Consider the following 15,842-nt stretch of genomic DNA (forward strand, 5'->3'; position numbering starts at 1 on the left):
TGGATTAGGACAATTTCCCATGTACTGGTCATCACCCAACTTGTAGTACTGATGTGCTTACTATTCTACACCTGCCACCTGAAACACCTAATGTACGAAACCCGACCGCGTTTAAATACGATCAAAGCCCAGAATATCTTACAGTTACGCAAACATGGGAAAACAAACCCATATGTAAGATTTTAGTTTTGAGGGGACGGCAAAATGCCTCGCCCTCAAGGTAGGGGTCTGTAGGATAGAGTGTACCTGTAGGATTTAGTAAACATTATTAAGATTTTGTAACCATTATTAAATAACTCCAATATTTGTAATTGTATGTTAAAAACCTAAAAAGTCTGTATAAAATGGCGAATGGCTGGGAAGCAAAGCATGATGGTAAAATTAAGCCAACATTATGTTAACTGCGAGAATAGTGCTGGGGTAGATTAGATTTTCTGTTATATTAAAAACAAGAAGCCAGTGAAGGACAAAACATGAATTAAGTCTCAGAGTAAGATCAAGGGTTTTCAATACCTAACATCCCTTATCGCTGAAGTTTCAGACCAGTCTAGATCATGGGCTATGGGAAAGGCAAAAGACCTGTCGTAATTCATGGGAAGTCTGGCGAAGTAAAAGTTCTCATACTCAAAAGCTCACAGCAGAAAAGGGGAGGGAATCATAAACCGCACTTGTGAAGGTCAGAATGGTGAGATAGCCCAAGCAGCTGCAAGTTGCTATTATTACATTGCAAAGATAATCCAGAGGCCGTAAGCAGAGTTCAGTTCATGTTGCTTTTTAATGGCTGATCCACACACAGACACTCTCAGGCCAAAGCAATCGAATACCTATACACAATACAATGAACCCAGCACTATCAAACTCCATGTGCTCAGGCCAAGGCAATCGAGTACCTAGCACCAATGTCAGACATAACATTTCCTCCCCCCTCACAGAATTTCAAACATGAAATGTAGTGACAAAGTCCTGTAGGTGGCCAGGGCGAGAACGTGTACGAACAGGCCGAGGTGTAGACTGGTGAAGAGCAGGCCGAAGTGGGGACTGGTGAGGAGCAAGCTGAGGCCCAACATCTACTTGGGGGTTGGCTGGCTGAGTCACATGTGCATCCCGCCACTCTGGGGGTAAGGCTTGGGGATTAGGTCCGTATAATCCCGAATCAGGGGGTGCTGGCACCTTCCAAAGGCGGCTGGCATGCCACCGAGAGCCGTCAGTGAGGCAGAAAGTGGCTGGTCCAAGTTGGCGGCTGATTTGGAGAGGGGAGGACCAGAATGATGCCATCTTATTATTGCGGTGAGGCCTGCGGACTCTGACCAATCGGAGACTGAGATGTTGGGCGCCTTGGCCCTCTTCGACTGGTCGAAGCGGAGTTTCATCTTCTCCTGCTGTCTAGCGACTGTGGCTTGAGCCAGTGGAGCAGGGCTCTGAGCTAGCGAGGGGCGGAGCCTGCCAAGGGGCAGCATGAGCTCACGGCCTAGAATGAGGGATGTGGGTGAGATCCCTGTAGTGGAATGCTGGGAGGCTCTGTAGTGCAGCAGCAATCGAATACCTATACACAATACAATGATAACAGCACTATCAAACTCCATGTGCTCAGGCCAAGGCAATCGAGTACCTAGCACCAATGTCAGACATAACAGCTATGTACTTTGAAGGGAATAAAGGAACAGCTATTGAACACTGAAAGCAGCGCAAAACCAGAGGATGAGAAGCTTCAGTCAACAAAACACAGCAACAATTAAAGAGTCAATCGGAAGGAACGCTGGGGTTCGATGAACAGACTGTGACTATCCTCTTGTTAAGTATTACTTCTTTGTGCTGCGTGTTTAATGCTTAATAACCCTGTTTTACTTATACACAATATACCTGTACCCAGAGTAGTTTGTGTAGTCACGGACAAATTAATTCAGAGCTTTTGAAAGCCACAAGTGTGTATGTGTGTATGCCTGTGTGAATGTGTGTGTGAGAGTATCTGTGTAAATGCGAGTATTCCCGTGTTCTGGACAGTGAGGAGTTGGGAAGTGGATCAGCTCCTTTTCATCTAGTCCATCCCCTGGCAGGCCTTCGCCAGCACCCTCTTGCTGTCTTCCGCCATCTCCTGCACAGCCACGTCCAGCTGATTGTCGGTGAAGATATAGGAGATTCCGAAAGCTGCGAAATCGCCAATGAAGGGAATGAACCGCAGAAATAATCTCGTTATGTTTCCAAACACTGCTTTAATTATTAGCTCCTTCAGGACAACACTCGCTGACATCTCCTCCCCAAATGTGGACTTTACTTCTGATCTGAGCTCCTCCGTCGTCTTCCCCACACTCTTTGCCAGTGTCCCGAGGGAATCGTCATCCAGACCGAAGACTGTGCGGTAGGAGGAGAGCTTCCAGACCAACAGGAGAATATCACAAACAATGGAGAGTCCTGGGATTGGCACCATGGCAGCAGCAGTGGCACCAACAGCCGACAGGAGGGCAAACATCCATATGTCACTCCTTAAGTCTTTTTTCTTCTTCTCTATGATCGATGAGGTGATATTGTGGAGAAACAACAAAAAGGCCTGTCTCTTCAGAGCAGCAAGATCCTCTTCCAGAACCTCCCGCAGTTTCCCAAAGTCAAACTTATCCAGGTTCCAACTAGAAATGAGGAAGACTTGTGGAGATTTTATCCCCTCTTTCTTCAAATTCTCAACAAAGTCATTCCGGAGTTTCTCCAGGGTTTTCTCCTCATTGAACTGGGACTTCTCACGATGTTTGGCTGATTCCAGGTCCCAGTCTATTTTGCTTCGGACAAAATAAAATTTCTTCTTCCTCTGCTGAATTTCATTGGCCAGGCGGGCGTCATTCTCTGTAAAGCAAGAGGCACTGAGGATAATGAAGAAATCGTATCGATCAAACATTACGCGCTCCAAATATTCACTGGCTTGAAAGTTTGGGGTTCCAATCCCAGGGAGGTCCAAGATATTGAACGTAGCTTTGTTCAGGTGGTGATACGTTTTCGGTTCCACTGTTGTTTCTGTTTCCACTGTTGGATCTGCTCCTTCTTCACCATCGTCAATACCCTGTAAAGCATTGATGAAGGATGATTTACCAGAGCCTGATTCCCCCGACAATGCAATGTGAAGCTCTGCGCTCTCAGATTTCTCAAAGTCTGACTGCAATTCCTGAGCGACCGCATCCAGCCCACCGTGGTCGTACAGAGACTTGAATTTAGTTTCATCAGCGACACCAGCCATTGTGGATCTGTAAGTGGAGATAGAGGTTAGAGTGGAACAAATCGTCTGTCTAGAATTTTTTAATTTGTACTTTTGCATTGTTAGAATCAGCCTGGAAATCCATAACTCCCAAATCCCAAGTACCAAGTCTCCAGGCTGAGCTGCCCTGTTTGCCAACCATGGGGGTAAATTCCTTCGTGGCGACTCCGATGTGTTAGATACACTGGCCTAGAAATTCAGTGGGCCTTGCGCCCACTTAGCACCTAAAGAGGTGCTTTGCGCCGGCGGGGTGGTAGCGCGGAAATTGAGTGCAGCGGTATTGGCGGCGGTAGCCGTTAGCGCTGCGCCGGGACCGATGACGTCATCAGTGTGCGCGGTGGCCCGTAACGCCCCGAAACCGCGCCGATCCCCATATTTATTTGCAGCCGCCTCCTCCGAAGTGGGCGCAAACAGCGACCAGAAAACGGGGCCGTCCTGCTGCCATAGTGGGGCGCTTTAAAGCGGAAGGTGCGGCCGGCCGCTTTTTCGGCGGCCGCCTGCCCGCACCTCCTTCCCTGGCCTCCTCCACCCCCCCCCGCGGCATTGCCGGCTGGTTTCCGTGGAGCCCGGCACTTCTCCGTTGTGCCGGGCTCTTTTGCCGGCACTCGCGATCGGGGCTCCGGCCGTTGCAGGCACCTCCCCCTTAAGAGAAGGAGGAGGCCTGCAGTACCGCAGCTTGCCGCACCGCATCGGGTGGCGCTGCGGCAACTAGCGCGCCGATATTCAGCTGCAGCGCCCCAAACGGAGGCGGGCACACCCTGGTATAGCGCCCGCTTCCGAATTGGGGCACAGAAGACGAATATACGGCGTGCGCTAATGCCTCCCCGCCCAGCGCTAACTTTTGGGCGCGAGCGAGCTGCCCGCGCCCAAGTGAATTTCTAGGCCACTGTCCTTTCCCCCTCTGGGACTGGGTATCACAATGCATTAGATACACTGTCCTTTCAACCTCTGGGACCGGGTGTCACAGTGTGTTAGATACACTGTCCTTTCCCCCTCTGGGATTGGGTGTCACAGTGCATTAGATAGACTGTCCTTTCCCCCTCTGGGACCGGGTGTCACAGTGCGTTAGATACACTGTCCTATCCCCCTCTGGGACCGGGTGTCACAGTGCGTTAGATACACTGTCTTTTCCCCCTCTGGGACCGGGTGTCACAGTGCGTTAGATACACTGTCCCTTCCCCAGTGGGACCGGGTGTCACAGTGCATTAGATACACTGTCCTTTCCCCCTTTGGGACCGGGTGTCACAGTGCATTAGATACACTGTCCTTTCCCCCTCTGGGACCGGGTGTCACAGTGTGTTAGATACACTGTCCTTTCCCTCTCTGGGACCGGGTGTCACAGTGCGTTAGATACACTGTCCTTTCCCCCTTTGGGACCGGGTGTCACAGTGCGTTAGATACACTGTCCTTTCCCCCTCTGGGACCGGGTGTCACAGTGTGTTAGATACACTGTCCTTTCCCCCTCTGGGACCGGGTGTCACAGTGTGTTAGATACACTGTCCTTTCCCCCTCTGGGACCGGGTGTCACAGTGTGTTAGATACACTGTCCTTTCCCCCTCTGGGACCGGGTGTCACAGTGTGTTAGATACACTGACCTTTGCCCCTCTGGGACCGGGTGTCACAGTGTGTTAGATACACTGTCCTTTCCCCCTCTGGGAGCAGGTGTCACAGAGCGTTAGATACACTGTCCTTTCCCCCTCTGGGAGCAGGTGTCACAGAGCGTTAGATACACTGTCCTTTCCCCCTCTGGGACCGGGTGTCACAGTGCGTTAGATACACTGTCGTTTCCCCCTCTGGGACCGGGTGTCACAGTGCGTTAGATACACTGTCCTTTCCCCCTCTGGGACCGGATGTCACAGTGCATTAGATACACTGTCCTTTCCCCCTCTGGGACCGGGTGTCACAGTGCGTTAGATACACTGTCCTTTCCCTCTCTGGGACCGGGTGTCACAGTGCGTTAGATACACTGCCCTTTCCCCCTCTGGGACCGAGTGTCACAGTGCGTTAGATACACTGCCCTTTCCCCCTCTGGGACCGGGTGTCACAGTGTGTTAGATACACTGTCCTTTTCATCCTCGGGGACAGGGTGTCACAGTGTGTTAAATACACTGTCCTTTCCCCCTCTGGGATCGGCTGTCACGGTGCGTTAGATACACTGTCCATTCCCCATCTGGGACCGGGTGTCACAATGCGTTAGCTGGACTGTCCTTTCCCCCTCTGGGTCCGGGTGTCACAGTGCGTTAGATACACTGCCCTTTCCCCCTCTGGGACCGGGTGTCACAGTGCGTTAGATAAACTGTCCATTCCCCCTCTGGCACCGAGTGTCACAGTGTGTAACATAGAAACATAGAAGATAGGAGCAGGAGTTGGCCATTCGGCCCCTCGAGCCTGCTCTGCCATTCAATGAGATCATGGCTGATTATCCAATTTCAGTACCCGGTCCCTACTTTCTCCCCATACCCCTGGATCCCTTTAGCATTAAGAAATATATCAAACTCCTTGAATATATTTAATGAATTGGCTTCTACTGCCTTCTGTGGTAGAGAATTCCACAGGTTCACCACTCTCTGGGTGAAGAAATTCCTCCTCATTTCTGTTCTAAATGGCTTACCCCTTATCCTTAGACTTGACCCCTGGTTCTGGATTCCCCGACCATCAGGAACATCCTTCCTGCATCTAGTCTGTCCAGTCCTGTCAGAATTTTATAAGTTTCAATGAGATCCCCTCTCATTCTTCTAAACTCCAGCGAGTACAAGTCCAATCATCCCAATCTCTCCTCATACGTCATTCCTGCCATCCCAGGTATCAGCCTGCTGAATCTTCGCTGCACTTTCTCCATGGCAAGAACATCCTTCCTCAGATAAGGCGACCAAAACTGCACACAATACTCAAGATGTGGTCTCACCAAGGCCCTGTACAACTGCAGTAAGACATCCTTGTTCCTGTACTCAAACCCTCTCACTACGAAGGCCAACATACCATTTGCCTTCTTAACTGCCTGCTGCACCTGCATGCTTACCTTCAGCGACTGGTGTACAAGGGCACCCAGGTCTCGTTGCACTTCTCCTTCTCCCAATCTATTGCCATTCAGATAATAATCTGCCTTCCTGTTTTTGCCACCAAAGTGGATAACCTCACAGTTATCCACGTTATATTGCATCTGCCATGCTTTTGCCCAATCACCCAACCTGTCCAAATCATCCTGGAGTTTCTCGGCATCCTCCTCACAGCATACACGCCCACCCAGCTTTGTGTGATCTGCAAATTTGGAGATATTACATCTAGTTCCCTTGTCTAGATCATTAATATATATTGTGAATCGCTGGGGTCCAAGGACCGATCCCTGCGGTACCCCACTAGTCACTGCTTGCCACTCGGAAAAAGACCCGTTTATTCCAACTCTTTGCTTTCTGTCTGCCAACCAGTTCTCTATCGAAGTCAATACCTTGCCCCAATCCCATGTGCCTTAACTTTACACGCTAATCTCTTATGCAGGACCTTATCAAAAGCCTTCTGAAAGTCCAAATACACCACATCCACTGGTTCTCCCTTATCTATTTTACCAGTTATATCCTCAAAAAATTCCAGTAGATTAGTCAAGCATGATTTACCTTTTGTAAATCAATGTTGACTTTGTCTGATCCTGTCACAGTTTTCCAAATGCTCTGCTATGACATCTTTTACAATGGACTCTAGCATTTTCCCCACTACCGATGTCAGGCTTACCAGTCGGTAATTCCCCGTTTTCTCTCCACCATATTTTTTGAATAGTGGGGTAACATTAGCTACCCTCCAGTGTTAGCTACACTGTCCTTTCCCCCTCTGGGACCGGGTGTTACAGTGCATTAGATACACTGTCCGTTCCCCCTCTGGGACCGGGTGTCACAGTGCGTTAGATACACTGTCCTTTGCCCCTCTGGGAGCGGGTATCACAGTGCGTTAGATACACTGTCCTTTCCCACTCTGGGACCGGGTGTCACAGTGCGTTAGAAACACTGTCCTTTCCCCTCTGGGATCGGGTGTCACAGTGCGTTAGATACACTGTCCTTTCCCCCTCTGGGACCGGGTGTCACAGTGTGTTAGATACACTGTCCTTTCCCTCTCTGGGACCGGGTGTCACAGTGCATTTGATACACTGTCCATTCCCCCTCTGGGAACGGGTGTCACAGTGTGTTAGATACACTGTCCTTTCCCCCTCTGGGACCGGGTGTCCCAGTGCGTTAGATACACTGTCCGATCCCCCTCTGGGACCGGGTGTCACAGTGTGTTAGATACACTGTCCTTTCCCTCTCTGGGACCGGGTGTCACAGTGCGTTAGATACACTGTCGTTTCCCCCTTTGGGACCGGGTGTCACAGTGCGTTAGATACACTGTCCTTTCCCCCTCTGGGACCGGGTGTCACAGTGTGTTAGATACACTGTCCTTTCCCTCTCTGGGACCGGGTGTCACAGTGCGTTAGATACACTGTCGTTTCCCCCTTTGGGACCGGGTGTCACAGTGCGTTAGATACACTGTCCTTTCCCCCTCTGGGACCGGGTGTCACAGTGCGTTAGATACACTGTCCTTTCCCTCTCTGGGACCGGGTGTCACAGTGCGTTAGATACACTGTCGTTTCCCCCTTTGGGACCGGGTGTCACAGTGCGTTAGATACACTGTCCTTTCCCCCTCTGGGACCGGGTGTCACAGTGTGTTAGATACATTGTCCTTTCCCCCTCTGGGACCGGGTGTCACAGTGTGTTAGATACACTGTCCTTTCCCCCTCTGGGACCGGGTGTCACAGTGTGTTAGATACACTGTCCTTTCCCCCTCTGGGACCGGGTGTCACAGTGTGTTAGATACACTGACCTTTGCCCCTCTGGGACCGGGTGTCACAGTGTGTTAGATACACTGTCCTTTCCCCCTCTGGGAGCAGGTGTCACAGAGCGTTAGATACACTGTCCTTTCACCCTCTGGGAGCAGGTGTCACAGAGCGTTAGATACACTGTCCTTTCCCCCTCTGGGACCGGGTGTCACAGTGCGTTAGATACACTGTCGTTTCCCCCTCTGGGACCGGGTGTCACAGTGCGTTAGAAACACTGTCCTTTCCCCTCTGGGATCGGGTGTCACAGTGCGTTAGATACACTGTCCTTTCCCCCTCTGGGACCGGGTGTCACAGTGTGTTAGATACACTGTCCTTTCCCTCTCTGGGACCGGGTGTCACAGTGCATTTGATACACTGTCCATTCCCCCTCTGGGAACGGGTGTCACAGTGTGTTAGATACACTGTCCTTTCCCCCTCTGGGACCGGGTGTCCCAGTGCGTTAGATACACTGTCCGATCCCCCTCTGGGACCGGGTGTCACAGTGTGTTAGATACACTGTCCTTTCCCTCTCTGGGACCGGGTGTCACAGTGCGTTAGATACACTGTCGTTTCCCCCTTTGGGACCGGGTGTCACAGTGCGTTAGATACACTGTCCTTTCCCCCTCTGGGACCGGGTGTCACAGTGTGTTAGATACACTGTCCTTTCCCTCTCTGGGACCGGGTGTCACAGTGCGTTAGATACACTGTCGTTTCCCCCTTTGGGACCGGGTGTCACAGTGCGTTAGATACACTGTCCTTTCCCCCTCTGGGACCGGGTGTCACAGTGCGTTAGATACACTGTCCTTTCCCTCTCTGGGACCGGGTGTCACAGTGCGTTAGATACACTGTCGTTTCCCCCTTTGGGACCGGGTGTCACAGTGCGTTAGATACACTGTCCTTTCCCCCTCTGGGACCGGGTGTCACAGTGTGTTAGATACATTGTCCTTTCCCCCTCTGGGACCGGGTGTCACAGTGTGTTAGATACACTGTCCTTTCCCCCTCTGGGACCGGGTGTCACAGTGTGTTAGATACACTGTCCTTTCCCCCTCTGGGACCGGGTGTCACAGTGTGTTAGATACACTGACCTTTGCCCCTCTGGGACCGGGTGTCACAGTGTGTTAGATACACTGTCCTTTCCCCCTCTGGGAGCAGGTGTCACAGAGCGTTAGATACACTGTCCTTTCACCCTCTGGGAGCAGGTGTCACAGAGCGTTAGATACACTGTCCTTTCCCCCTCTGGGACCGGGTGTCACAGTGCGTTAGATACACTGTCGTTTCCCCCTCTGGGACCGGGTGTCACAGTGCGTTAGAAACACTGTCCTTTCCCCTCTGGGATCGGGTGTCACAGTGCGTTAGATACACTGTCCTTTCCCCCTCTGGGACCGGGTGTCACAGTGTGTTAGATACACTGTCCTTTCCCTCTCTGGGACCGGGTGTCACAGTGCATTTGATACACTGTCCTTTCCCCCTCTGGGACCGGGTGTCACAGTGTGTTAGATACCCTGTCCATTCCCCCTCTGGGACCGGGTGTCACAGTGTGTTAGATACACTGTCCTTTCCCCCTCTGGGACCGGGTGTCCCAGTGCGTTAGATACACTGTCCGATCCCCCTCTGGGACCGGGTGTCACAGTGTGTTAGATACACTGTCCTTTCCCCCTCTGGGACTCGGTGTCACAGTGTGTTAGATACACTGTCCTTTCCCTCTCTGGGACCGGGTGTCACAGTGCGTTAGATACACTGTCCTTTCCCCCTCTGGGACCGGGTGTCACAGTGTGTTAGATACACTGTCCTTTCCCCCTCTGGGACCGGGTGTCCCAGTGCGTTAGATACACTGTCCGATCCCACTCTGGGACCGGATGTCACAGTGCGTTAGATACACTGTCCATTCCACCTCTGGGACCAGGTGTCACAGTGCATTAGATACCCTGTCCTTTCCCTCTCTGGGACCGGGTGTCACAGTGTGTTAGATACACTGTCCATTCCCCCTCTGGACCGGGTGTCACAGTCCGTTAGATACACTGTCCTTTCCCCCTCTGGGACCGGGTGTTACAGTGCATTAGATACACTGTCCTTTCCCCCTCTGGGACCGGGTGTCACAGTGCGTTAGAAACACTGTCCTTTCCCCCTCTGGGACCGGGTGTCACAGTGCGTTAGATACACGGTCCTTTCCCCTCTGGGACCGGGTGTCACAGTGCGTTAGATACACTGTCCTTTCCCCCTCTGGGACCGGGTGTCACAGTGTGTTAGATACACTGTCCTTTCCCTCTCTGGGACCGGGTGTCACAGTGCATTTGATACACTGTCCATTCCCCCTCTGGGACCGGGTATCACAGTGCGTTAGATACACTGTCCTTTCCCCCTCTGGGACCGGGTGTCACAGTGCGTTAGAAACACTGTCCTTTCCCTCTCTGGGACCGGGTGTCACAGTGCATTTGATACACTGTCCATTCCCCCTCTGGGACCGGGTGTCACAGTGTGTTAGATACATTGTCCTTTCCCCCTCTGGGACCGGGTGTCCCAGTGCGTTAGATACACTGTCCGATCCCCCTCTGGGACCGGGTGTCACAGTGTGTTAGATACACTGTCCTTTCCCTCTCTGGGACCGGGTGTCACAGTGTGTTAGATACACTGTCCGTTCCCCCTCTGGGACCGGGTGTCACAGTGTGTTAGATACACTGTCCTTTCCCCCTCTGGGACCGGGTGTCCCAGTGTGTTAGATACACTGTCCTTTCCCCTCTGGGACCGGGTGTCACAGTGCGTTAGATACACTGTCCGATCCCCCTCTGGGACCGGGTGTCAGTGCGTTAGATACACTGTCCATTCCACCTCTGGGACCAGGTGTCACAGTGCATTAGATACCCTGTCCTTTCCCTCTCTCGGACCGGGTGTCACAGTGTGTTAGATACACTGTCCATTCCCCCTCTGGGACCGGGTGTCACAGTGCGTTAGATACGCTGTCCTTTCCCCCTCTGGGACCGGGTGTCACAGTGTGTTAGATACACTGTCCTTTCCCTCTCTGGGACCGGGTGTCACAGTGTGTTAGATACACTGTCCATTCCCCCTCTGGACCGGGTGTCACAGTCCGTTAGATGCACTGTCCTTTCCCCCTCTGGGACCGGGTGTCACAGTGTGTTAGATACACTGTCCTTTCCCCCTCTGGACCGGGTGTCACAGTCCGTTAGATGCACTGTCCTTTCCCCCTCTGGGACCGGGTGTTACAGTGCATTAGATACACTGTCCTTTCCCCCTCTGGGACCGGGTGTCACAGTGCGTTAGAAACACTGTCCTTTCCCCCTCTGGGACCGGGTGTCACAGTGCGTTAGATGCACTGTCCTTTCCCCTCTGGGACCGGGTGTCACAGTGCGTTAGATGCACTGTCCTTTCCCCCTCTGGGACCGGGTGTCACAGTGTGTTAGATACACTGTCCTTTCCCTCTCTGGGACCGGGTGTCACAGTGCATTTGATACACTGTCCATTCCCTCTCTGGGACCGGGTATCACAGTGCATTAGATACACTGTCCTTTCCCCCTCTGGGACCGGGTGTCACAGTATGTTAGATACACTGTCCTTTCCCCCTCTGGGACCGGGTTGTCCCCAGTGCGTTAGATACACTGTCCGATCCCCCTCTGGGACCGGATGTCACAGTGCGTTAGATACACTGTCCGTTCCACCTCTGGGACCAGGTGTCACAGTGCATTAGATACCCTGTCCTTTCCCTCTCTCGGACCGGGTGTCACAGTGCATTAGATACACTGTCCTTTCCCCCTCTGGGGACCGTGTGTCACAGTGCGTTAGATACACCGTCCACTCCCCCTCTGGGACCGGGTGTCACAGTGCGTTAGATACACTGTCCTTTCCCCCTCTGGGACCGGGTGTCACAGTGTGTTTAGATACACTGTCCTTTCCCTCTCTGGGACCGGGGTGTCACAGTGTGTTAGATACACTGTCCATTCCCCCCTCTGGACCGGGTGTCACAGTGTGTTAGATACACTGTCCTTATCCCCCCTCTGGGACCGGGTGTCACAGTGCGTTAGATACACTGTCCTTTCCCCCTCTGGGACCGGGTATCACAGTGCGTTAGATTCACTGTCCTTTCCCCCTCTTGGACCCGGGTGTCACAGTGTGTTAGATACACTGTCCTTTCCCCTCTGGGACCAGGTGTCACAGTGCGTTAGAAACACTGTCCTTTCCCCCTCTGGGACCGGGTGTCACAGTGCGTTAGATACACTGTCCTTTCCCCCTCTGGGACCAGGTGTCACAGTGCGTTAGATACACTGTCCATTCCCCCTCTGGACTAGGTGTCACAGTGTGTTAGATACACTGTCCTTTCCCCCTCTGGGACCGGGTGTCACAGTGTGTTAGATAAACTGTCCTTTCCCCCTCTGGGACCGGGTGTCACAGTGTGTTAGATACACTGTCCTTTCCCCCTCTGGGACCGGGTTGTCACAGTGTGTTAGATACACTGTCCTTTCCTTCTCTGGGACCGGGTGTCACAGTGTGTTAGATACACTGTCCTTTCCCCCCTCTGGGACCGGGTGTCACAGTGTGTTAGATACACTGTCCTTTCCCCTTCTGGGACCAGGTGTCACAGTGTGTTAGATACACTGTCCTTCCCCTTCTGGGACCGGGTGTCACAGTGCGTTAGATACACTGTCCTTTTCCTCTCTGGGACCGGGTGTCACAGTGCGTTAGATACACTGTCCTTTTCCTCTCTGGGACCGGGTGTCACAGTGTGTTAGATACACTGTCCTTTCCCCCCTCTGGGACCGGGTGTCACAGTGCGTTAGATACACTGTCCTTTCCCCCTCTGGGACCGGGTGTCACAGTGCATTAGATACACTGTCCTTTCCCTCTCTGGGACCGGGTGTCACAGTGTGTTAGATACACTGTCCTTTCCCCCTCTGGACGAGGTGTCACAGTGCTTTCGATACACTGTCCTTTCCCCCTCTGGGACCGGGTGTCACAGTGTGTTAGATACACTGTCCTTTCCTCCTCTGGGACCGGGTGTCACAGTGCGTGAGATACACTGTCCTTTCCCCTTCTGGGACCAGGTTTTCACAGTGTGTTAGATACACTGTCCTTTTCCTCTCTGGGACCGAGGTGTCACAGTGTGTTAGATACACTGTCCTTTCCCCGCTCTGGGACCGGGTGTCACAGTGCGTTAGATACACTGTCCTTTCCTCCTCTGGGACCGGGTGTCACAGTGCGTTAGATACACTGTCCTTTCTCCCTCTGGGACCGGGTGTCACAGTGCGTTAGATATACTGTCCTATCCTCCTCTGGGGCCGGATGTCACATTGCGTTAGATACACTGTCCTTTCCCTCTCTGGGACCGGGTGTCACATTGTGTTAGGATACACTGTCCATTCCCTCTCTGGGACCGGGTGTCACAATGCGTTAGATACACTGTCGTTTCCCTCTCTGGACCGGGTGTCAGAGTGTGTTAGATACACTGTCCTTTCCCCCTCTGGGGACCGGGTGTCACAGTGCGTTAGATACACTGTCCTTTTCCTCTCTGGGACCGGGTGTCACAGTGTGTTAGATACACTGTCCTTTCCCGCTCTGGACCGGGTGTCACAGTGCGTTAGATACACTGTCCTTTCCTCCTCTGAGACCGGGTATCACAGTGCGTTAGATATACTGTCCGATCCTCCTCTGGGGCCGGATGTCACAGTGCGTTAGATACACTGTCCTTTCCCTCTCTGGGACCGGGTGTCACAGTGTGTTAGATACACTGTCCATTCCCTCTCTGGGACGGGTGTCACAATGCGTTAGATACACTGTCGTTTTCCCTCTCTGGGACCGGGTGTCAGAGTGTGTAGATACACTGTCCTTTCCCCCTCTGGGACCGGGTGTCACAGTGTGTTAGATACACTGTCCTTTACCCCTCTGGGACCGGGTGTCACATTGCGTTAGATACACTGTCCTTTCCCACTCTGGGACCGGGTGTCACAGTGCGTTAGATACACTGTCCGATCCCCCTCTGGGGTCGGATGTCACAGTGCGTTAGATACACTGTCCATTCCCCCTCTGGGACCAGGTGTCACAGTGCAGTAGATTCACTGTCCCCTTCCCTCTCTGGGACCGGGTGTCACATTGTGTTAGATACACTGACCCTTCCCCCTCTGGGATTGCATGCACTTCCTTGTAACATATTACATTTCTGTCTGTATTATCGAATGTAGCTTACAAATTTCTTGCGATTTTAATGCACTCAATAACAGAAAAAGCTGGAAACTCCCTCTACACTTGTTCCCATCAAACACTCCCAGGGCAGGTACAGCACGGGTTAGATACAGAGCAAAGCTCCCTCTACACTGTCCCATCAAACACTCCCAGTGCATGTACAGCACGGGTTCGATACAGAGTAAAGCTTCCTCTACACTGTCCCCATTAAAGACTCCCAGGGCAGGTACAGCATGGGTTAGATACAGAGTAAAGCTCCCTCTACACTGTCCCATCAAACACTCCCTGGGCAGGTACAGCACGGGTTAGATACAGAGTAAAGCTCCCTCTACACTGTCCCATCAAACACTCCCAGGGCAGGTACAGCACGGGTTAGATACAGAGTAAAGCTCCCTCTACACTGTCCCATCAAACACTCCCAGGGCGGGTACAGCACGGGTTAGATACAGAGTAAAGCTCCCTCTGCACTGTCCCATCAAACACTCCCAGGGCAGGTACAGCACAGGTTAGATACAGAGTAAAGCTCCCTCTGCACTGTCCCATCAAACACTCCCAGGGCAGGTACAGCACGAGTTAGATACAGAATAAAGCTCCCTCTGCACTGTCCATCAAACACTCCCAGGGCAGGTACAGCACGGGTTAGATACAGAGTAAAGCTCCCTCTACACTGTCCCCATTAAACACTCCCAGGGCAGGTACAGCACGGGTTAGATACAGACTAAGGCTCCCTCTACACTGTCCCCATTAAACACTCCCAGGGCAGGTACAGCACGGTTTGGATACAGAATAAAGCTCCCTGTGGAGTTAAGTGCGAACTAAAAGGAATAGATTTTAAGAAATACAGAGACAAAGTGATATTTAGCCTTTTACTAAGTAATAGTTAGGCGCACAGCTGCTGGAGTAGGAAATCGAGACTCCACATTAAGAGTAGAGGTTCTTACCCTTTAAGGAGGGCTGGGAATTCACTCTATCAGAGAATAGCTGAGGCGTTCCCTGTAGGTGGAACAATCCGGGACAAATGGACCTTCTGTGTGATGTGAGGTCCTCTCTCTCTCTCTGTCTCTCAGGCTGAGCTCTGGAACTTGGTACAACAACATTTGAGCAGCTTTGAGTTTCAGTTTCACGAACAACATCATCATTTAGTTGGACACGAGCCAGTTTGTGTTGAGTGGAGCCAGGAGCAGGTTTCTGCGGGAGGGCCATGTTCCCAGTCACTTGTTATCTGCCCATTCCGACCTCACTCTGCATCTAATGGCAAATTTGAGATGACTTTCATTTGTGTTGGAACAAGCTCGATGGTCCATTGAGGGAAATGGGCCTTTTCAGCATCTCTTTTGGTCACTCTCAGTGTGTGGGTATCGCTGGCCAGGCTGGCATTTATTGCCCATCCGTCGGTGCCACTTGAGAAAGTGGTGCTAGGCCTTCTTCTTAGACCGTTGCAGATAGCGGGTTTAATACAACTCTAGGGCACTCCAGAGGCAGTTAAGACAGTTAAAGCGGGTTGGTGTGGGACTGGAGTCTCGTATATTGGCTCAGTCCGGGCGGGTTTGCTCCCCGACAGAGACATTGGTGATTCAG

The 15,842-nt window shown here is 52.2% G+C and overlaps 1 protein-coding gene across 1 annotated transcript; it reads right to left on the reverse strand.

The window, feature by feature from the left end:
• Positions 1 to 762: 762 nt before the first annotated feature.
• Positions 763 to 15,836, reverse strand: LOC147095440 (interferon-inducible GTPase 5-like). Its single transcript, XM_085974588.1, has 2 exons — positions 15,206 to 15,836; positions 763 to 3,227 (listed from the first exon to the last, which is right to left on the reverse strand). Exon 2 carries the CDS (start codon positions 3,218 to 3,220, stop codon positions 2,036 to 2,038), a length of 1,185 nt encoding a protein of 394 aa, XP_085830714.1. The 5' UTR covers positions 3,221 to 3,227; positions 15,206 to 15,836; the 3' UTR covers positions 763 to 2,035.
• Between the last annotated feature and the right edge of the window lie 6 nt (positions 15,837 to 15,842).

This window comes from Somniosus microcephalus, unplaced genomic scaffold (genome assembly GCF_052327205.1).
Source record: "Somniosus microcephalus isolate GS21.2 unplaced genomic scaffold, FLI_Smic_1.0 unresolved_chr1, whole genome shotgun sequence".
NCBI lineage: Eukaryota > Metazoa > Chordata > Chondrichthyes > Squaliformes > Somniosidae > Somniosus > Somniosus microcephalus.

Bases quoted from the DNA above. Each gene is read 5' to 3' on its own strand.
- LOC147095440 (XM_085974588.1), bottom strand. From the start codon at position 3,220: ATGGCTGGTGTCGCTGATGAAACTAAATTCAAGTCTCTGTACGACCAC.